Source organism: Carcharhinus amblyrhynchos, chromosome 2 (assembly GCF_965287045.1).
Source record: "Carcharhinus amblyrhynchos chromosome 2, sCarAmb.v2.hapA, whole genome shotgun sequence".
Taxonomy (NCBI): Eukaryota; Metazoa; Chordata; class Chondrichthyes; order Carcharhiniformes; family Carcharhinidae; genus Carcharhinus; species Carcharhinus amblyrhynchos.
In genome coordinates, this window is record NC_137325.1 from 146261557 (window position 1) to 146285146 (window position 23590).

General features: G+C 43.7%; 1 protein-coding gene across 2 annotated transcripts in view; it reads left to right on the forward strand.

Annotated features, from left to right (window-relative positions):
* Positions 1-23590, forward strand: part of adck5 (aarF domain containing kinase 5) — a 79222-nt gene that overhangs the window by 9883 nt on the left and 45749 nt on the right. For both annotated transcript variants that reach the window (XM_080213914.1, XM_080213922.1), the window contains exons 2-5: positions 9202-9305; positions 15535-15684; positions 16546-16621; positions 21920-22120. In XM_080213914.1, coding sequence (XP_080070040.1) covers positions 9202-9305; positions 15535-15684; positions 16546-16621; positions 21920-22120 — 531 coding nt within the window. The remainder of the gene's footprint in view (positions 1-9201; positions 9306-15534; positions 15685-16545; positions 16622-21919; positions 22121-23590) is intronic.

The window sequence follows — 23590 nt, forward strand, 5'->3', positions numbered from 1 at the left end:
GCATAGTCTTCAGTAAGGCCAACATTCCAATCTGATACTGCGTGTTCAGCAAATGGGTCCAGCATAACTATTAAATGCAGTGAATATGTCAATTTGAGGTACAAAGAACAGGACAGCACAAGAACAGGCACTTCGGCCCACCCAGTCTGTGCCGACACAGATGCCTCTCACATCAGATATTTTCTTGCCGTTACATGGTTCATATCCCTCTGTTCCCTGTCTTCATGTATAAATCAAGATGCCTCTTGAACATTGTTATAGAATCTGCTTCCACCACCTCCGCTGGCAGAGCATCCTTTATGAAAAAACTTTCCCCTTGTATTTCTCTTCAACTTTCCTCCTCTCACTTTCAATCTATGCCCCCGAGTAGTTGACCATTCAACCTTGGGAAAAAGATTCTGATGATCCACTCTGTCCAAGCCTGTTGTAATGTTATAAACTGCTATCAGACCTCCACTCATTCTCCATGCCTTCAACCTTCCTTCATTGTCCATGTCCTCTAAACGAGGCAACATTCTGGTAAATCTTTTCGTCACCCTTTCCAGTGGATCAACATCCTTCCAGTAGTGTGGCGACTAGAATTGTACACAATAGTCCAAATGCAGCCTAACCAAAGCCTTACACAGCTGCAACAAGATTTTCCAATTCTTATACTCAATACTCCGACTGATGGAGGTGAGCATACCACATGCCTTTTTGACTATCTTGTCCACCTGAGTTGCTGCCTTTAGGGAACCTAGATCCCACTGTATGCTAATATTTTTAAGGGCTGTTTCATTCATTGTATACTTCTCTTCTGCAGTAGACCTTCCAAATTGCATCATCTCACATTCGTCTGGATTAAATTCCATCTGCCATCTTTCGGCCCTGGTCTCCAGCTGATTCATATCCTGATGTATTCTCTGACAATTCTCCTCACTATCCGCTACTCCCCACATTTTTGTATCATCTGCAAATTTACTGATCGGATTACCTACATTTTCTTCCAAATCATTTATTCATATAATATATTATATATATAAATTACAAGCAACTGAGGCCCCAGCACTGATCCTTGTGGAACACTGCTTGCCATAGACCTCCAGTTAGAAAAGTACCATTCACTGCTACTCTCTGCTTTCTATGCCTAAGCCAGTTTTGTATCCAAATTACCAGCTCACCTCAGATCCCATATGACTTCACCTTCACCTTCTGTATCAGCCTGTCATGAGGAACTTTAGCGAAGGCTTTACTATAGTCCATATGTACAACATCCACTGCCCTGCCCTGGTCAATTTCTCTTGTCACTTCCTCAAAGAACTCAATCAAGTGTGTGGAGCATGATCCCCCCTTCACAAAACCATGCTGCCTATCACTAATAAGCCTATTCTGTTTCAGATGTGAGTACATCCTACCCCTAAGAATCTTCTCCAATAATTTACCACCTTTGATGTAAGGCTCACAGGCCTGTAATTTCCCAGATTGTTCCTTTGTTTAAGAAGGGCAGAAGAGAGAATGTTAGCTACTCTCCGATCCTGTGGTATCTAGATAGGCTGGGCGAATGGGCCAGGAAATGGCAAATGGAATTTAATGTTGGCAAGTGTGAGGTGGTCCACTTTGGTAGGAAGAATGGTAGGAAGGACTGTTACTTACGGGGCGAAAAACTGCAGCAGGCGACGGTGCAGAGGGACCTTGGGGTCCTTGTGCATGAGTCGCAAAAACCCAGCTTGCACGTGCAGCAGGTGGTCAGGAAGGCGAATGGGATGCTGGCCTTCATAGCGAGGGGGATTGAATATAAAAGTAGGGAGGTCTTGCTGCAGCTGTATAGGGCATTGGTGAGGCCGCAGCTGGAGTACTGTGTGCAGTTTTGGGCGCTGCACCTGCGCAAAGATATTTTGGCCTTGGAGGGAGTGCAGAGGAGGTTTACTAGGCTGATTCCGGAGTTGAGGGGGTTGAGCTATGAGGAGAGGCTGAATAAACTGGGCTTGTACTCGTTAGAGTTTAGAAGAATGAGGGGAGATCTCATTGAGACATATATGATGATGAATGGGATGGATAGGATAGAGGTGGAGAGACTCTTCCCACTCAAAAAGGACAGTAGGACTAGGGGGCACAGCCTCAAGATAAAAGGGGGGCGGTTTAGAACGGAGTTGAGGAGGAACTTCTTCACTGAAAGGGTGGTGAATCTCTGGAATTCTCTGCCTGTTGAAGTGGTGGAGGCTGCCTCGCTAAATATTTTTAAGACGCGGGTTGATGGGTTTTTGATAAGAGAGGGGATTAAGGGTTATGGGGAGAGGGCGGGAAAGTGGAACTGAGCAGCGACAGATCAGCCATGATCTTATTGAATGGCGGGGCAGGCTCGAAGGGCTAGATGGCCTACTCCTGCTCCTATTTCTTATGTTCTTATGTTCTTATCTTGCCTGTGACTAAAGAGGAAGCAAAGATTTTGGCCAAGCCCTAGTAATTTCTTCCCTTGCCCCTTTCACTATTCTGGAATAGACCCAATCTGGTTCTGGGGATTTGTCCACTTTAATGTTTTTCAATACCTCCTCCCTTTTTATGTCAACATTCTCCTTTCTGCACTCGCCATTCACACATCCTTCTCCCTTGTGAATACTGATGCAAAATACTCATTAAGGACCTCGCCCACCTTATTTGGCTCCACTCACAAATTCCTTCCATTGTCCTTGAATGGACCTACCCTTTCCTTAGCTACCCTCTTCCTCCTTATACACACAAAAAGCCTTTGGATTCTCCTCAATCCTACGTGCCAAGGACATTTCATGGCCCCCCTTTGCCCTCCTAAGTCTGTGCTCTTTTCTGCTGTCTTTGTATTCCTCAAAAGCCTTAGCTGTTTTCAATTTCCTGAAATTTATATATGCTGTAGCCTTCTTTTTCACTAAGCTCACAATCTCTTTTGTCCTCCAAGGTTCCCGAATTTTGCTACCTTTATCCTTCACTTTTGCAGGGATATATTTGTCCTGAATCGTTAGCAACTGATTTTTAAAAGACTCCCATATATCAGATGTGGATTTACCCTCAAACAGCCATCCCCAGTCTACATTCCCTAGCTCCTGCCTAATACTGTCGTCGTTAGCCTTCCCCCAGTTTAGTACTTTTGTTCAGGATCTACTTCTATCCTTTTCTACAAGATGTAGCACGTTAAGTATTACATTTGCTCAATCAAGCACTTCACAAACTTGGTAATCCCATTTGAGATCACTTTGAATGTAGATTCCTAATAGTTTAATAGATGCTTGTTGCACAATTAGCATCATCTAAATCTGGCTTCTCGAACCTGTGATCTGGCCTGTGAAGCCTCTTTGTAATGGCCTGCAAAGCAATTGTTGAAAGTACTGGTAAAATGGTCAGTAAGTTTGAAGATTTCTGCAGGGAAACTCCTCCAGTCACAGCCTATTTCTCTCTCAGTGGGGCATTTAACACCCATCGCATAGTAGTTAGCATTGTTGCCTTACAGTGCCAGGGATCTGAGTTCAGTTCTCAGCTTGGGTCACTGTCTGTGCGGAGACTGCACATTCTCTGCATGCGTTTCCCCCTGAGTGATCTGGTTTCCTCCCACGGTCCAGAAGTGCTGGTTAGATGCATTAGCCATGCTAAATTCTCCCTCAGTGTACCCGAACAGGCGCCGGAGTGTGGCAACAAGGGGATTTTCCACAGTAACTTCATTGCAGTGTTGATGTAAAGCCTACTTGTGACACTAATAAATAAACTTTAACCATCCAGTTATTCACAAAACCACCTCCTTATTGAACTCCTGCACATTCTGTGGTAAAGATACCCACCAACTGGGAGTTTTTTTTTAATTCACTCTTAAGATGTTTGGTTGGGTGTTTGCTGGCAAGGTCAACATTCATTGCGCTCAACTAGGCCATTTCAATGAGCAGCTGAGCTTATTTCAGATTGCAGTGGCTCTGGGGTGACATGGGGGTTAGATTGAGTAATGATGAGAAATTTTCTTCCATAAACAATGTTAGTGAGTCAGATGGGTTTTTACAACCGACCTGTAGTTTCATAGACACTATGCTAACTTTTTATTCCAGATGTGCAAGCTGGGATTTAAGCTCTTGTCTGTGAATCATTAGTTCAGGTTTCTGGATTACTGCTCTAACAACAAAATACTATGCTACTATTACCAGTGAGTGCTGTCAAAGAAACGTTGTTGAGTTGCTGCAGCGCATTGTACACACTGCAATCTCAATAAAACAACCGAAGCTCTGGAAATGCTGCACAGGTTAGACAGCACCTGTGGAGAAAGTCTGATCCTTAGTCAAAATTAATGAGATCTGAAAACATTAAGCTTTCTCCTCCACAGGTGCAACCTGACCTATCGCCTGTTTTCAGAACTTTGTGTTCTTATCACTGAAGCGAGCACTCAGTCCAGAGGCGCTGCAGATAGCCCAGAGAAAGATGAGATAGTGTTCCTGATGCTCACGTCAGGACAAGAGGCCAAGGACATAGGGCGCCTGTGTGGGGTGGGGGTATTAAAGCAGGAAACTTGTGTCCAGGCCTGTACAAATTGCTTTACTGTGTAAAAAAAAAAGAGAGCAAGTTGTTCGACATCAATAGCTGCTTCCTGAATCGACAAATTATTTAACTCTCAAAAAGGTTTGATAATCAAAGCAGCTTTCAGTGGACTGTAATTAAAACCTATTAATCTGGAGTTGACATAGATGGGAACAGCAGAAGATGCGGTGAAGTACAGTGAGCTCTGAATGCTCCACACCAATGACAATGCAAAACCACTAAGAATTTACAATTCTGAGCAGCAGGACTGAAGACAAGTCAGGCCTCTACTTTTATCAAGTGGTGAAAAGGTTTCCTTCAGTGACTGGTACTGCTGCTAGGTTGACTTATTGAAGAACAACTTGCATTTAACTACTGCCTTTCACAACCTCAGGACATCCTAAAGCGCTTTGTGACAATTAAGTACTTTTGAAGTAAAGTCTCGATTGGAAAGTGGAAAACACAGTTGCTTGTTTCAACACAGCAAAGACCCACCAACAGCCTCATAATAATAGCCAGGCTTGGAGGGCCGAAAGGCCCGTTCCTGTGCTGTAATTTTCTTTGTTCTTTGTTATTCTTTCTTTTATCTGAAAGACGGTGCAGTACACCCTAGGCACTGCAGTGGAGTGTCTGCCTAGATTATGTGCTCAAGTCTTAATTGGGGCTTAAATCCACAACTTCTGATTCGGTCTTTCTTTTAATGGCTTGGGGAAAGCAATGGAGACATTTGCTAACTGGCTTGGTCCATTATGTTTCCCTAGCTGCAGAAGAATTTCTGTAAGTAAAAATGGTTGTTACATTAGGGTGTTCAGGACTGTAAGGGTTAATGTACGCCAATAGAAACAGGAGTGGGAGTAGTAGAATGTAACAGAGGTCGGCATGAAGATCACATCTGGTCAGATCTGTGTCCTATATGTGTGCATGTATTATACAGTTATGTTTTAATGAATAGTTTTTGTTCAGTCATACAAACTTCTTGGAAACTAGAAGCAGGAGTAGGTTATTCATTAATGAGATCTACCATTCATTTTGATCTTGGCTGGACATCAAATTCAATATCCTGATTTCCTCTTCCTCCTCCTCCTCTTCCACCACCCATCCCTCCCCCCCAACCCCCCATATTATATCCAGTAATTCCAATAACTGTCACACATAATTGTGAAATATGGAACAAATCAATCTTCTGATAACTTTGAATAGGTCACTGACACTTAGTTTAACCTGAGAAGCAATAACATTTCACAATGAGCAAAATTTATTTAGTCCAGAAGTCTGGGGAATCTGTAGATTCATTCATAAATATGTTGTGCGAATTGGCTGAAGACTATAACTATGATGACCTTAAGTCAAAGCTGATGAGAGACTGACAGTAGTGGGTGTGGCTGATGATGCTCCACTCTAAGGCAGATCTGACTTTGGAAAAGAAAATCATCTGAATCACCAGGTAATTGGGAGTCTGTCAGCAAAATCAGTCTATTTTCTTGGTGAAGTTAAATCATGGTACAGACCAACACCAAAAGTCCAATTCATAAAGTAATAAAAGGGCTAGGATAGTGATACCCAAGCTAAAAGCAAAATGGTGGCAGACCATGTCAGCACTGTGATGCCAAAAGACCTCCAGTGTGAGCAGTGTCCAGCAGGCCTGTGTTTAAGTTTATTTATTAGTGTCACAAGTATGCTTACATAAACACTGCAATGAAGTTACTGCAAAAATCCCCCAGTTGCCACCCTCCAGCGCCTGTTCAAGTACACTGAGGGAGAATTTAGCATGGCCAATATACCCAACCAGCACATCTTTCGGACTGTGGGAGGAAACCAGAGCACCCCAAGGAAACCCATGCAGACACGGGGAGAACGTGCAAACTCCGCACAAATAGTGACCCAAGCCGAGAATCGAACCCAGGTCGCTGGCGCTGTGAGGCAGCAGTACTAACCACTGTGGCACAGTGCCGCAACTGCTGGGAACACTGATATCTCAACTGGGACTTCTGTTTAGAATTGTCTTCATTCTTTGCAGATAGTTATTCCAGTTCCTTTATAGATAGTAGGAAATACTCTTTGGTCAGACCAGCGAAACCTCCAGATGGGCACCAACATACTTAAAGCAGAAGATATGGAGCAGGAGCAGCAGAAGGGTATGCCTGAACTTCAGAGTCAAAATGCTGCTGTTATAGGTCAAGGAAAAGATTTAACAACAAAGCTGGGGCTTCAAGCTCACACGCATAACATAAATTTGATCTTGGAGAAGAAATGAAACAACCACCAGCTCAGCAAGACAAAACATAAGAACATAAGAAATAGGAGCAGGACTAGGCCATCTAGCCCTTCAAGCCTGCCCTGCCATTCAATAAGATCATGGCTGACCTGAAGTGAATCAGTTCCACTTTCCTACTTTCTCCCCCTAACTCAGGGAAACACAAGTGCATATGAAGAAACAAGAGTGCAGCATTAGAAGCCAAACTGCAGCTCAAGGATGAAGAATGCACAAAGATAAGGAAGATAAATCATCAACTTAAAGGAACAACATGGCGGGTCTCTTGCATAAAGAAAACCTGAATGGAACCGAACATTCACTCTGGAAGCAGAGGAGATAACTCCATTGTAGTTGTCCATGTAAGACACAAAATGCAAGACACAAAAAACAAATCACTGAAGAGCTCCAGAAACAAACTAAATGTTGAAAGTCAAATAATTGAAACACCAATTGCCATATCTTCAACTCTGTGGCGGATAAACCATTAGGCTGAGTAAGCTTAAGCCTAAAGGCCAGAAGGGAGGAGCCTGAGAGCAGAAAAAATTGGTTTAACCCATTTAAGGATGAATAAATTTTCATAACTCTATCCCGTGGATGAATTAATATAACAAATACCTATATATAGAGGAGCTTCACCTCCGGACTTGTACTATATGCAAATAAATACAAAATAAATGCAACAAAGAGTTTATTGTCATGCTATAACATGTATACATAGTTATTTTAGTGCATACTTAATTACATATAGTACTTTTTTCAACATTCACCCTTACATAATCTTGGTCCCACATCACAACACAATGACTGTCACCTCTGTCTCCAGTGCTATCAATGTATCACCAAATTCACAATCATCAGCTGATGATTCACTAATATCAACATCAAAATCCTTGGCATCTAAATCACGCCCACTATTATCACTGCATAATCCATCATCAAAACTGTTGTTGAGCGCAGTTACTGCCTGTGAAAACGTTAAAATAGACTTTAGTTTGCGTGCCGCCATTGTTGTTTACGACGTGGTAAATGACTCACTGTCACCACTCGCCAGCCAAAGAGTTTGAATTCATTATCATACTGCATTCATAACACATGTATGACATCATCATGAAGCTGAAGAAAGAAAGCATCTGATTGGAACAGTAGCCGTTGGTAAATCTTGTTTTACCAATCACTGCAGACGTGACAAAGTTAACCTACCGAGAAACAACATTTATGTTGCTTTACCCTTAATACAATGGACGACATTCATGTCACTCTACCCTTCAAAGGGTTAATTGAGTATACAAAAAAAATGGTTTAATTGAGTGTACATGTGACTATTTTGGATGATATTTCAGTACTTTTGCATATACTTTTTTCATATGCGGAATGGCCTTTGTGGAAGAGCTCATCTACTTTTAGAAGTGCATTCGAGGACAATCCGATGATGATGTCACTGTCACTGGGATGTATTGAGCTCTGGCAAGAGATTGACTGCACGAGGTGTATCCAAATGCATACATTTGCTTTAGAATTTATCTGTCCTTAATGATGAGTGTTCATTTTCAGCACTGAAGAGGATCAAAATCTATTTGCGCTCAACAATGAGTGATGAGAAACTTATTCACCTGGCACTCATGAACATTGAATCAGACATGCTTCAATCTATTGATTTACAAGCTGTTATCGACACTTTTGTTAATCAAAAAAACACGGAAGCTTTTTGAAGTACAAATGTAAAGAAAATGAAAAATAAATGAATAAAAGGGCTGTAATTGATTCATATAACTTTATGATATACACATAGTATATTACACATGGTACAACAATTATAAGTTATCTAATGTCACTTAATGTCACTTCTTTCTATTCAACGAAGGGTGGAGCAGGGGGCCTTACTAAAGCTCAGTCTAGGAGTCCGGGAGGTAGTTAATCCGCCACGGCTTCAACTCTAGACCAACAAAGTCAGTCCAAAGAAGTTGAAGCTACCATTGCTCCAAACCTGAAAACAATTAGATCCGGAAGTGTTGTAAAGTCTCCAGACTGAGTTGGTGAAGTCAGAGACTCGGTGGGGGGAGGAGAAGTAGTAGCATGTAAATATTATGAAAATATTTCGGTAAAAACTTGGAATGGCTGTGTGATATTAGACTATATGGATTAATGTGGAACTGGGGAAATAGTACTGGCCACATTGCAGAATATCAAAAGGGAGTATAGGAGAGTAGTGAGGCTGGTAGAAATCAGCATGATGATTGTACCGATGTATATGTGTGTTATTAATCAGCAGTAATAGTTGGGCCAAATGAGTCTCTTGACAGCTTCATAAGAAAACAATCTTGCGACAATTATCATTTTAAACAACCTAAAATTGTATGTCAGTAATTAACTATCTAATTTCGATGGTTTTTTTTCCTCAACTCTCACGTTTCTTGCATTCTTATTTACTTTTTATAATTTGTTAGGTATGGTTGTGTAGGCATCACTGGACCTTATTGCAGAGGATGAGGCAAGTACCACTGACCCCGTCTGCCATCTTCAAGCAGCAGCTTAGTTCCCAGCCCATGAGGTATGTTATTATGCAGGAGTTTGTGCACTTTAGGCCAACATATTGTCTTGCAGGGTAGAGGCCAGTGTGGTCTTGAACCTCACCAACTCCTTCAGCATTTGTGTTTTCCCCAAATTAACTCATCAACCTGTTAAATGTAGGAAAATGTTAGCCTTCTGCGTTTCAATAGTGGGATTTCCTCCTATCCAGAACTGTCCAATCTCCTGCAGGAGACTGAGAAATCAGGTTTAAAAACCCTAGACCAATTAGAAACATTTCCTCCAGTTTTCCCATGGGGATTGAAATTGAGTCATAGTTTTTATTTTGGAAGGATCTAGGTCTGGAAGCTCTGAAAGGGCAGGGGTTGGGAAGTAGGAAAGTTTATCCATGGATGATTTTGAAAATGAGGATGAAACTTTTGAATTCAGTGCATTGGGAACCAGTAATAGGGTGGATAAGTCCCCTGGGCCAGATGGGATACATCCTAGGATACTTTGGGAGAACATAAGAACATAAGAAATAGGAGCAGGAGTAGGCCATCTAGCCCTTCGAGCCTGCCCCGCCATTCAATAAGATCATGGCTGATCTGTCGCGGCTCAGTTCCACTTTCCCGCCCTCTCCCCATAACCCTTAATCCCCTCTCTTATCAAAAACCCATCAACCCGCGTCTTAAAAATATTTAGCGAGGCAGCCTCCACCACTTCAATGGGCAGAGAATTCCAGAGATTCACCACACTTTGAGTGAAGAAGTTCCTCCTCAACTCTGTTCTAAACCGCCCCCCCTTTATCTTGAGGCTGTGCCCCCAGTCCTCCAGTCTTTTTTGAGCGGGAAGAGTCTCTCCACCTCTATCCTATCCATCTTATACGTCTCAATGAGATCTCCCCTCATTCTTCTAAACTCTAACGAGTACAAGCCTAGTTTATTCAGCCTCTCCTCATAGCTCAACCCCCTCAACTCCAGAATCAGCCTAGTAAACCTCCTCTGCACTCCCTCCAAGGCCAAAATATCTTTGCGCAGGTGCGGCGCCCAAAACTGCACACAGTACTCCAGCTGCGGCCTCACCAATGCCCTATACAGTCGCAGCAAGACCTCCCTACTTTTGTATTCAATCCCCCTCGCGATGAAGGCCAGCATCCCATTCGCCTTCCTGACCACCTGCTGCACCTGCAAGCTGGGTTTTTGCGACTCGTGCACAAGGACCCCGAGGTCCCTCTGCACCGTCGCCTGCTGCAGTTTTTCGCCCCTTAAGTAATAGTCCTTCCTACCATTCTTCCTACCAAAGTGGACCACCTCACACTTGCCAACATTAAATTCCATTTGCCATTTCCTGGCCCATTCGCCCAGCCTATCTAGATCCTTCTGCAGACTCTCCACACCCTCTGCACAATTTGCCGTTCCCCCAATCTTGGTGTCATTAGTAAATTTCGACACCCTACACTCGGTTCCCTCCTCCAGATCATCTATATAAATGGTAAAAAGCTGAGGCCAGGGCAAGGGATGAGATTGCGGAGCCTTTAGCTTTGATCTTTGGGTCCTCACTGTCCATGGGGTAGCGCCAGAAGACTGGAGAGTGGCAAATGTTGTTCCTCTCTTCAAGAAAGGAAGTAAGAATGACCCTGATAATTGTAGGCCAGTTAGTCTTACTTCAGTGGTCAGTAAGTTAATGGAAAGGGTCCTGAGAGATAGAATTTATGACCACTTGGAAAGATGCAGTTTAATCCAGGATAGTCAGCACGATTTTGTGAGGGGTAAGTCCTGCCTCTCAAATTTGATTGAATTCTTTGAGGAGGTAACTAAGTGTGTGGACGAAGGTAGAGTAGTTAATGTCGTATACACGGATTTTAGTAAGGCATTTGATAAGGTTCCTCATGGTAGGCTCACGAAGAAGATAAGGATGTGTGGGCTAGAAGGAAATTTGGCCGATTGGATAAGTAACTGGCTGTATCATAGAAGACAGAGGGTAGTGGTGGAGGGAAAATTTTCAGACTGGAGGCCAGTTACCAGCAGGGTACCACAGGGGTGAGTGCTGAGTCCTCTGCTATTTGTGATTTTTATCAATGACTTGGAAGAGGGGGCTAAAGGGTGGGTTAGTAAATTTGATGACGACACCAAGATTGGTGGAGTAGTGGATGACATGGAGGGCTCTTGCAGGCCGCAAAAAGACATTGATAGGATGCAGGGCTGGGCTGAAAAGTGGCAGATGGAGTTTAACCCTGATAAGTGTGAGGTGATTCATTTTGGTTGGACAAACTTGAATGCAGATTACAGGGTCAACAGCAGGGTTCTAAGGAATGTGGAGGAACAGAGAGATCTTGGGCTTCATATCCACAGATCTCTGAAGGTTGCCACTCAAGTGGATAGAGCTGTGAAGAAAGCTATATGTTAGCATTTATTAACAGGGGGTTTGACTTTAAGAGCCGTGGGGTTATGCTGCAACTATACCAGACGTTGGTGAGACCACGTTTGGAATATTGTGTTCAGTTCTGGTCACCTCACTATAAGAAGGATGTGGAAGCATTGGAGAGAGTACAGAGGAGACTTACCAGGATGCTGCCTGGTTTGGAGGGTAGGCCTTCTGAGGAAAGGTGGAGGGAGCTGGGGCTTTTCTCTTTAGAGCAGAGGAGGATGAGAGGCAACTTAATAGTGGTTTATAAGATGATGAGAGGGATTGATAGAGTGGACATGCAGAGACTATTTCCTCAAGTGGATGTAGCTGTTACTAGGGGGCATAAGAACATAAGAAATAGGAGCAGGAGTAGGCCATCTGGCCCTTCGAGCCTGCCCCGCCATTCAATAAGATCATGGCTGATCTGTCGTGGCTCAGTTCCACATTCCCGCCCTCTCCCCATAACCCTTAATCCCCTCTCTTATCAAAAGCCCATCAACCCGCGTCTTAAAAATATTTAGCGAGGTAGCCTTCACCACCTCAACGGGCAGAGAATTCCAGAGATTCACCACCCTTTGAGTGAAGAAGTTCTTCCTCAACTCCGTTCTAAACCGCCCCCCCTTTTATCTTGAGGCTGTGCCCCCTAGTCCTACTGTCCTTCCTGAGCGGGAAGAGTCTTTCCACCTCTATCCTATCCATCCCATTCATCATCTTATACGTCTCAATGAGATCTCCCTTCATTCTTCTAAACTCTAACGAGTACAAGCCTAGTTTATTCAGCCTCTCCTCATAGCTCAACCCCCTCAACTCCGGCATCAGCCTAGTAAACCTCCTCTGCACTCCCTCCAAGGCCAAAATATCCTTGCGTAAGTACGGCGCCCAAAACTGCACACACTACTCCAGCTGCGGCCTCACCAATGCCCTATATAGCCGCAGCAAGACCTCCCTACTTTTATATTCAATCCCCCTCGCTATGAAGGCCAGCATCCCATTCGCCTTCCTGACCACCTGCTGCACCTGCAAGCTGGGTTTTTGCGACTCATGCACAAGGACCCCAAGGTCTCTCTGCACCGTCGCCTGCTGCAGTTTTTCTCCACATAAGTAATAATCCTTCCTACCATTATTCCTACCAAAGTGGACCACCTCGCACTTGCCAACATTAAATTCCATTTGCCATTTCCTGGCCCATTCGCCCAGCCTATCTAGATCCTTCTGCAGACTCTCCACACCCTCTGCACAATTTGCCGTTCCTCCAATCTTGGTGTCATCAGCAAATTTCGACACCATACACTCGGTTCCCTCCTCCAGATCATCTATATAAATGGTAAATAGCTGAGGCCCCAGCACCGACCCCTGAGGCACTCCACTAGTCACCAACCGCCAATCTGAATAGCACCCATTGACCCCCACTCTCTCTGCCTCCTATTTGACAACCAATCCTCTATCCACGCTAACACCCTACCCCCAACTCCATGCCCCCTGACCTTCTGCAATAACCTCTTGTGAGGTACCTTGTCAAACACCTTCTGAAAATCAAGAAAGACCACATCCACTGGCTCTCCTCTATCCACCGCCCTAGACACATCCTCATAGAACTCCAGTAACTATAAGGCATAACTATAAGGTTCATGGTGGCAGATATAGGAGGGATGTCCGAGGTAGATTCTTCACTCGAGAGTGGTTGGGGTGTGGAATAGGTTGCCTGCTGTGATAGTGGAGTTGGACACTTTAGGAACTTTCAAGCGGTTATTGGATAGGCACATGGAGCACACCAGAATGATAGGGAGGGGATAGCTTGACCTTGGGATTGGACATACCTCGGCACAACATTGAGGGTTGAAGGGCCTGTACTGTGCTGTGATGTTCTATGTTCTCTATGTAATAATCAACAGGAGTATGAGTGATGGGTTAATTAAACTTAACGTAGGGCTGGATACAGTTGTCAAAATTGCTAATTAGTTGGACTGGCTTGACCTCAGTTCATTTATATGTAGCTTCAATTACCTCATACACTTAAAATCTCGGGTCTGATTAGAAGCTGCAAATCAGTTGTACTCCAGCCTCAAGAATACATCAGCTCTGCTGCCTAAAAACTCGGGCAGAATTCTCCCAAAAAAATTCTAAGTGTCGAATTTGTGTGAAAATTGGAGCAATTCGTACTGGTTTTTTCAGTGGGAGCTCAGAGAAGTCTGTGCACTGCATAGGCCACCAATGTGAATATCATTAAATTTCAGGGGATGGCCTATTCCCACTGCAGAGGCTGAAATCAACGTGCAGAGAGGGCCACTGCACATGCGCAGATATGTCAGTGTTGAAATCGGCGCATGCGCAATGGCCTCGCACTGATGACCTCCCAACTGTTGGCCAACCCCGCAACATGGCTGTCTGCCCCCAAGGCCCAATCGCCTGCCCCAACACTGGCCTCCCTCCTTCCCCCACTGATCCTGAATGCTCCTTGGCATTGCCCATGCCTGATGGGTAGTGCCAAGGTGCCCTTCCCAGGCACTGGCACTTTGCTCCTTGGGCAGTGCCAGTGGGCCCAGGCTGGCACTTTCAGGGTACCAATGCCCCTCCACATCCTTCATTCCAACAGAGTTGGACCGCTAGTTCCCCGAAAGTGGGGAGCTAATGTTACCCCGCTGGAGTGAAATACTCTGGCAGGGTGGGAGAGGCTAGTGAGCCTGGAGACTTCAGTCCTGGCCCATTAATTTAAATTATATTAAAAATAGAAGTAAAATACTTACCCCCCACCTCAGACATACGGAGAGAAGAAAAGATCACCGCACACCACAGTCTGATAACAAGGAAGGCAGTCAAAATGCATGAGGGAGGTGATTCTCCCATCCTGCTGCGCTAATTTTTTGGGAGAATCCCGCGGCAAACTGATGTGCGGAATTTGTGCATGCATTCCCCACCTCCCCACCGATTTCCAGCCAGGAACATATGCCACCAGAGATCCAGCACTGGGAGATTTTAACATGGCGGGAATGCATGCACAAATTCCACACATCAGTTGCCGCGGGATTCTCCTAAAAAATTAGCGCAGCATGATGGGAGAATCACCTCCCTCATGCATTTTGACTTCCTTCCTTATTATCAGACTGTGGTGTGCGGTGACCTTTTCTTCTCTCCATATGTCTGGCCACTGGGAAATGGATCGGAATTGCTGAAGCCAGGAGAAAACCTGTTTAAGACTTGTTTAAGGTTTACTTAGATAGACACGTGAGCAAAACAAGGATGGAGGGTTATAGTAGAGGGTATTAAATAGGGTCAGAGCCTTGGGAGACACCGGAAATGTAGACTTACATGTTAACGTTTTTGTCTTTTTATTCCGCAGGTGGCGGTCCACCTTGTTGTTAAACAAGGGGCATGCACATGGTGGGTCATGCATGGGTTGCTCTTGGAGGTTCCGGGAGTGGCCTAGTACTTCGTGTCGGTGTGTGTGCTTGATCCTGGACCAGTAGACGGGCGCCGCAACAGCTCAGTGACTAGCACTGCTAGCTGTGCAGATACATGGATTTGGGCCTGTGTCTGTGGGAGTTTGCGCATTCTCCCTGTGGTTGCGTGGGTTTCCTCCGGGCGCTCTGGTTTCCTCCCACACCCCAAAGATGTGCTCTTAGGCTGATTGGTATACCAAATTGACACTATTCTCCCCTGAATCTGGCTAAGTTAGGGGTTCCACTCGCATACACGCAGGGCAGGGTAGGCGTAGGGTGATGCGGCGGCGCGGGCTCGTTGGGCCGAAGGGCCTGTTTCCCGTGCTGGGTTGTTCTTTGTTTATGCTGCACCATGTGCTTTTTAAAAAAAGGTGAAAAGTTTTCGCTATGAAGTGTAGACTATACCTTTCTTCTGTCCTTCTACAGTTACGTTCGTCGACGAGGTCTGTATAAAAAGCTGCTCTTCGGGGTAGTGCTTACCGTCCCGCTGACTGCTGGTGTCATGTTTGGTTTGTCAGATGCCCGTGACCGCAGGAGAATGAGGCTTTTGGTTGAAGGTATTAGTCGCTTCTGGAGGTGAGTAATGTGTTTCTTCCTTTTGTTGTTTGCTTTTTGAATCTTGCTTTGCTGTCATAATAGTCCAGATATTTCCTGTCCTTTCCTGAAGAACCCGACTCTCTCTGGGTAACCAATTTTTCATTTATTGGCTGTGAGCATTGCTGGCTAGGTCATCATTTATTGCTCATTCCTAATTGCCCTTGAGAAGGTTGTGACGAGTCAGCATCTCCTAGGAAGGGAGTTCCAGCATTCTGCTCAGCAGCAGTGAAGGAACAGTAATATGTTTTCAAGTCAAGATGGTGTGTGACTTGTTAGGTGCAGTGTTTCTAAACATCTGCTATCTTTTTCCTTCGAGATAATAGAGGTCATGGGTTTGGAAGATGCTGAAGTGGAAATAGCCTTGGTGAGCTGCTTCTGTAAACCTTATAGGTGGTACACATTGCTGCTACTATTTATTGGTGGTAGAGCTAGTGATCATTTAAGATTGTGGATGGGGCACCAATAAAGCTTGACTGAGTGTAAAATGACAGTGGGCCTGTAGGGGTTGATGTGGCTGGGTTATGCGACAACTCTCAGATGGCAGGTACCAAGCATTTGCCTTTCTGATAATTCAAGCCTTTGGTCTTGACTAATACCTAGAAGGCTAACATATCATTTGCCTTGATAATTACATGCTATACCTGGATGTTAACTTCAAACTTGTATACAAGAGATTATAACATTTTTAACAAAATTTCTCCAATAATTGAAATTTGGACCATTAGCACAACATTAAAACATTGCAATAGGGCAATGATTACCCCAGTGCAGAATCATCTCAGAGTGCTGGAGGAATGAAGTAATTTTGTTCATCTGAATGGGCTATACTTGCCTTTCCAGATCCATTTACTTTGGAATCAAAATTTCTACAGATTACTGGTGGACTATTAACGTTAAGCTACATGGAATGGATGAGGTAAGCTTTGTATTTTGAATGTTAGTTTTAATTGAGTTTGTGCCATATAATAGGCTTGCCAACAAATTTGAACCAATGGGAAGAAAATGGACAGTATATTTATATAATGCCTTTAACATAATGAAATGATCCTTTCATGCAGAGGGTTCCAGATTCCCACTGATGAAAAAGGTCTTTCTCAAATCTCCTGCCCCTGACCTTAAATCTATGCCTCTTCTTTATTGACCCCCTCTACCAAAGTGAATAGTTTATCCATCTACCCTGTAATTTTATATCTTAGTCCCTTATGATCAACCTAGTCCCTCCTTGGCCTTCCCTGCTCTAAAGAAAACAACTCCAATGTAACCAGTCTTTCTTCATCACTGAAAAGCTCCAGCTCAGGGAACATCCTGGTCAGTCTCCTCTGCATACTTTCTAGTGCAATCACATCCTTCTCAGTGTGGAACTGGAACTGCATGCAGCACTCTAGCTGTGACCTGACGAGTGTTTTACTCAGCTACTTCAGAACCTCCCTACTTTTACAACCTTTACCTTGGCTAAAAGAAAGCAAGTATCCCACATACCATTTTAATCATCTTATTTACATGTCCGACTGCCTTCAGGGATCTTTGGATATGCACCCCAAGGTCCCTCTGGTCCTCTGTACTTCCTGGTGTCTTACCCCTTCATTGTGTGTTCCCTTGCCTTTAGTCCTCTTGAAATGCATCACCTTACACTTTTCAGGGTTAAATTCCATTTGTCACTGTTCTGCCCACCTGACCAGCCAATCTATATAGCCTTATAATCTAAGGTTTTCCTCCTTGCTGCTTACCACATCACCAATCTTCATATCATTTCTGAACTTATGATCATACTTCCCCACATTTACCTCAAGATCATTAATGTACACTATAAACAGCAAGTGATGGGATGAATTTGAATTTAGAAGCTTATCTTGGTGACAAATGTTACTGTTACGATCCCAGTCAGTGTCATAACTGGACAGGAGGATCCCAGAATGGGACCCTAGCTCAAAAGATCATAACAGTTATATTTATTTTTTGGTTTTATCAAATGTAGAGGAAATGGAGTCACAGAACTGTCAATTTTTTTTAACAACCAAAGAAGACATTTATTAAATGTTTAAAAAAATGAATTATAATACAATACCCTGTATTCCTCCTTTAACTGAACACTTACACACAGGTTTAAGGTTACTATGGATGACAAAATACATTAGAAGCTGCAAACATCTCATCAGCACCCTAAGTCAATATTTGTAGATTTCTTCTTAGAATCTCAGAGCATGGACCAGTTCTTTGTGACTTCCATTGCCTTAACAATTTTTAAGATCTCAGTTGCTACTTTACAGTGTGTTCACAGACAGTAGTAGAACAATTGCCGGCATTACTTTTAGTAGTTCTCACCCATCAATCTGACCCAATTTTTCTTGGATCTCGAATAGAAGTCTGTTCTCCAAAGTCTCCAAACACTGAGTTTCAGGCTTCCTGAAATCTTATTACAGCTCTGTGGTTCTCTGGAATTTTCAGTAGTTCCTTACAAGTATTTTCTGTGTGATTCTAGCTGGTTGTTTGAAGCATTACTTTATTATAACGTTCCAGCATCAAGCAGACTTGAGAGACCCATCCTATCTCTCTTCCAGTCTCCATTTTTCTACAGATTTCCAGACAAAGTCTACTCCCATCACAGGTTACTAGGCAATCATCTGGAGTCTGTATTCCGAAACTCTAAAAGACAATTGAGTCTAAGCTGGATATTGAAATGAAACCCCCACACAGACAAACATTGTTTACTCAGCCTGAAAACTAATCATAGCTTATTTGCCAGTACAGAACATTAAATTAAACCTACCTAAAACCATAAGACATTGGAGCAGAACTAAATTACTTGGCCCATCAAGTCCGCTCCACCATTCAATCATGGCTGACATTTTTCTCATCCCCATTCTCTCCTGCCTTATCCCTGTAATCCGTGATCCCCTTATTAATCAAGAACTTATCTATCTCTGTCTTAAAGATACTTAATGACCTGGCCGTCACAGCCTTCTGCGGCAAAGAGTTCCACAGATTCATCTCTCTCCTCATAAAACTATATCTTATTTTTAATCTTTATCTCTACAAATATAAATCCTTTGAAACTCTGGTTTCCTAACAGTGACATGAAGGTTGTGAACAGAGTGGCTTAATCTTGGACTGTTGCTTGGGAAAGGAATGGAGTTGGTACCTAGGATACAGTTTAGAGCTAAGTCCAAAATCAATGGCTTCAGTAATTGGAGGAAAGCTCCCCCCCAGCACTGGATGTCAGATAAGCTGTCTGATACTTTTCAACAGTAGATGACGAGAGAGTACTGCTGAGGTGGAGTTGGCTGTCATTAGTCTATGGGTGAAAACTAATGCAGTGCCTTTGGATGATGTTGCTGGATTAGGATGCCAAGAATCGGTACATAGATGTGAAATAGGAGGCGACTAAGGATAGATCTTTGGAGGACACCAGTGGTAACATAAGAACATAAGAAATAGGAGCAGGAGTAGGCCATCTAGCCCTTCGAGCCTGCCCCGCCATTCAATAAGATCATGGCTGATCTGAAGTGGCTCAGTTCCACTTTCCCGCCCTCTCCCCATAACCCTTAATCCCCTTGCCTATCAAAAACCAATCTACCCGCGTCTTAAATATATTCAGCGAGGCAGCCTCCACCACTTCAATGAGCAGAGAATTCCAGAGATTCACCACCCTTTGAGTGAAGAAGTTCCTCCTCAACTCTGTTCTAAACTGCCCCCCCCTTATCTTGAGGCTGTGCCCTCTAGTCCTACTGTCCTTTCTGAGCGGGAAGCGCCTCGCCACCTCTATCCTATCCATCCCATTCATCATCTTGTACGTCTCAATGAGATCTCCCCTCATCCTTCTAAACAAGTACAAGCCTAGTTTATTCAGCCTCTCCTCATAGCTCAACCCCTCAACTCTGGTATCAGCCTAGTGAACCTCCTCTGCACTCCCTCCAAGGCCAAAATATCCTTGCGCAGGTGCGGCGCAAGGATATTTTGGTAATGGTGTGGGAGCAGGAAAAGAAGCCGTTGCAAGTGAATTTCGGCCTAGGATAGATGGATCCAGGTGAGAGCAGTCCCACCTAACTGGACAACGGTGCAGAGGTATTGGAGAATGATATCAATTGTGCTAAAGGCCTCAGACAGGTCAAGAAGGATGAAGAGGGAAAACTTACACTATGTGATTGAGACAAAGGTATCTGTAACTTTGAGAGTCATTTCAGTGTGGTGGAAGCAGAAACTTGAATTGGAGAAACCAGCTGCTGTCCTGAGAGAAGATTAAGAAGAGATTTTATCGAGGTACTCAAAGTCTTGATGGGTCGTGGCAGATTTGATAGAGGAAAAACTGGTCCCGTTCATGGAAGATTTGAGAACCAGAGGACAGTGGTTTAAGGTGATTGGTAAAAGAGCAGTCATTATATTAGGCAGCAAGTGACAAGGATCTAGAATGCACAGCTTGTGAGCCTGGTTGGAGCTATATGCACTGTGACTGGAATAGGACTGGCTAAACTGATGTTGCAGAGAACTGATGTGGGCTTGATGGGCCAATTGGTATCCTTCTGTGTTGCAGTACTATGATTCATGTCTCCACTTTCTCCTGAGTACCAACTCTTTAGAATTGAAGAAGTTAGACCTTTGAAGATGACACATCCGATGCAGTTCTGATCATAATAATACGGGGCTCAGAGTTTATCTATGAGTATAGATCACATAGAGCAGGCTTGTGTTTATTCTTTAGAGTATAATTGAGGAATATAAGACAATTTAAGTAATATGATGAGGTAGATGGAGAGAAACTATTTCTTCTGATGGCTGAATCCAAAACAAGGGTCCTAAGCCTGAAATTAGAACTAGGCCACCAGGCGTGATGTGAGGATGCATTTTTATTTATAAATGGTGGAGTCTGAATCATTAAATAGTTTCAAGAAGGAAATGGATATATTTCTGATTTTTTAAAAAATGGATTAAAGGAATATGTGAAACAGATAGGGAAGTGGATTTGAGACCAGGGAGAGATCAGCCGTAAGAACATGAGAACATAAGAAATAGGAGCAGGAGTAGGCCATCTAGCCCTTCGAGCCTGCCCCGCCATTCAATAAGATCATGGCTGATCTGTCGTGGCTCAGTTCCACTTTCCCGCTTTCTCCCCATAACCCTTAATCCCCTTGCCTACCAAAAACCTATCTAACCACATCTTAAATATATTTAGCGAGGTAGCCTCCACCACTTCAACGGGCAGAGAATTCCAGAGATTCACCACCCTTTGAGTGAGCCATGATCTAATGAATAACAGAGATGGCTCAAAGGACTGAATTGCTTACTTCTGCTCCTAATTCTTGTGTTCCTCTGATAAAAGCAAGTGTCCTGTATGTTACCTTAACTACCCAATTAACCTGTCCTGCTGCCTTCAGGGATCTGTGGACAAGCACCCCTAGAGTCCTCTGTTCTCTGAACTTTGTAATATCTTGTCATTCATTGTGAATTCTCTTGGCTTGTTACTCCTTCCAAAGTGCATCATCTCTCACTTTTTAGGGTTAAATTCCATCTGCTGCTGATCTGCCCATCTGACCAGCCCATCTATATCTTCCTGCATCCTAATACCTTCTTCTTTCCTATTAACCATCTTGCCAATCTTCGTATCACATGCAAATGTGCTTTTCCTAACCCCGCCCCCACATTCTCACCTGTATCATAAAATTTATTTTGTTTGTTTAAACACTGGAATCTTGTGGTTTTATTCTTGGATTTGGACATAGCACGGCACAATATCGAGGGCCGAAGGGCCTGTACTGTGCTGTAATACTCTATGTTCTATTCTCTTAGTAATTATTTGGGGATTTCAAACTTTGCCTGCTTTAAACAAAAAGTTACTTGTCCCTAACGGGATCAATACACAATCCAATCTTCTTTGTCCAACTGAGGAAGCGGACAGAGCCGTGGCTTACTGTCTTATTTAAAAGAGAGCACTTCCAACACTACAGCGCTTTGTCAATATGGATTAGAGTGTGGACTGTACTCGAATCTCTAGAGGATTTGAATTCCTAACCTTCTGACTCCAAGAGAGCTACTGTTGAACCAAGGCTGATATGAAGTGTCAATGTCATGCTCAACATTTCGAAGATTTAAGCTTTATTTTATAAAGGAGGTTAAATGTAAAAATTAGTGATCAAAAGGCTTGTTTTATTTTGGCACTTATTCCATAAGAGACCATGTGGTGATCTGTTATAAGTGTTGTGTTCTTCTTGGATCCTGTCAGAACAGCCAGGACTTCCTAGACACAATGTCTGCCTGCCACCAGCGAGGGGCAGACCTCATCGTGGAGGGAGCCATCAAGAACTCAGGTTTGTACATCAAGCTGGGACAGGGACTGTGTGCCTTCAATCACCTACTCCCTCCAGAGTACACCAACACTCTGCGAATCCTAGAGGACAAGGCCATTGGCAGGAGGGACAAGGAGGTATGTCTGTTTGTGTTTCCCTTTGTGAATTATGTTATCATCTAAGATAGTACTGGGAACTCTTGGCACTTCATGCTGGCAGAGTTGGCATTAGACACCCTCAGGGTAGGTACAGCAAGGCTAGCTTCAGAATCCAGCATCCTGTCTAGATGGCACCAAAACATTCCTGAGCTCTGACCTCAAAACATGTAGAATCCTAATGCACCAACCTGCCGATTTCTGTTTCTAACTGCAACCATTCATGTCACTTCCCCAAGTCAAGGTACGAAGTTGGAGACAATGCTGGTATAGTTATATTGTCATTGGGCTAGTAATCCAGAGACCCAGAGTAATATTCTGGAGCAAAAACTGAAACTGCTGGAAAATCTCAGCTGGTCTGACAGCATCTGTGGCGAGAGAATAGACCTAACATTTGGAGTCTGGATGGCCCTTCGTCAGAACTGATGATAAGGAAATTAGGAGGAGGTTTATACTGTAAGGCGGGGGAAGGGGCCAGCTAATTAACAAAAATGTCATAGAAAAAAGGGAATGTTAATGGCAGTGATCATGGCTTAGAAGGGTGCTGATAACAGGCCATCAAGAGATCAGAATGTATTTGAAAAGAACGATGGAAGAAATGTAAATAGTAAATGTGACGAAATAAAAGAAAATGAATAGAAATGGGATGAAGATGAAGGAGAGAGTCCATGCTATGAAGTTGAACTCAGTGTTCCATGTGGAAGGCTGTAAAGAGCCTAATCGGATGATCAGGTGCTGTTCCTCCAGTTTGCATTTACGGGAACATTGCAACAGGCCAAGGACAGACGTGATCATGGAAGCAGGGTGATGCATTGAAATGATAAGCAACAGGAAGGTCTGGGTCCTGCTTGTGGATGGACTGAAGGTGTTCTACAAAGCAGTCATTGCGTTTGGCCTCCAATTTAGAATAAATCACATTGGGAGCAGCGAATGCAATAGACTAGATTAAAGGAGGTGCACATGAAGCGCTGCTTCACCTGAAAAGTGTGTCTAGGTCCTTGGATGGTGAGCAGGAAGGAGGTAAAGGGGCAGATGTTGCACCTTCTGCAATTGCATTGGAAGGTTCCACGGGAGGTGGGCGAGGTGTTGGGTGCGATGGAGGAGTAGACCAGAGTATCCCTGCTGAATGCTGACGGGGAGTGAGGAGAAAATATATTTGGTGATGGAGTTGGAGTTAGTAGAGAAATGATTTTGGGAAAATTGATGGGATTGAAGGCAGGTAAATCTCCACAGCCTGATAAATTTCATCCCAGAATACTTAATGAAGTGGCCCTGTAAATAGTAGATCCATTCGTAGTCATTTTCCAAACTTCTTTGGACTCTGGACTGGTTCCTACAGGTTATATTACAGGCTAATGTAAGCCTTCTATTCAAAAAGGGAGATAAAGAGAAAACAGTAAACTATAGACCAGTGAGCCTAACGTCAGTACTTGGCTAGAGTCCATGATCAAG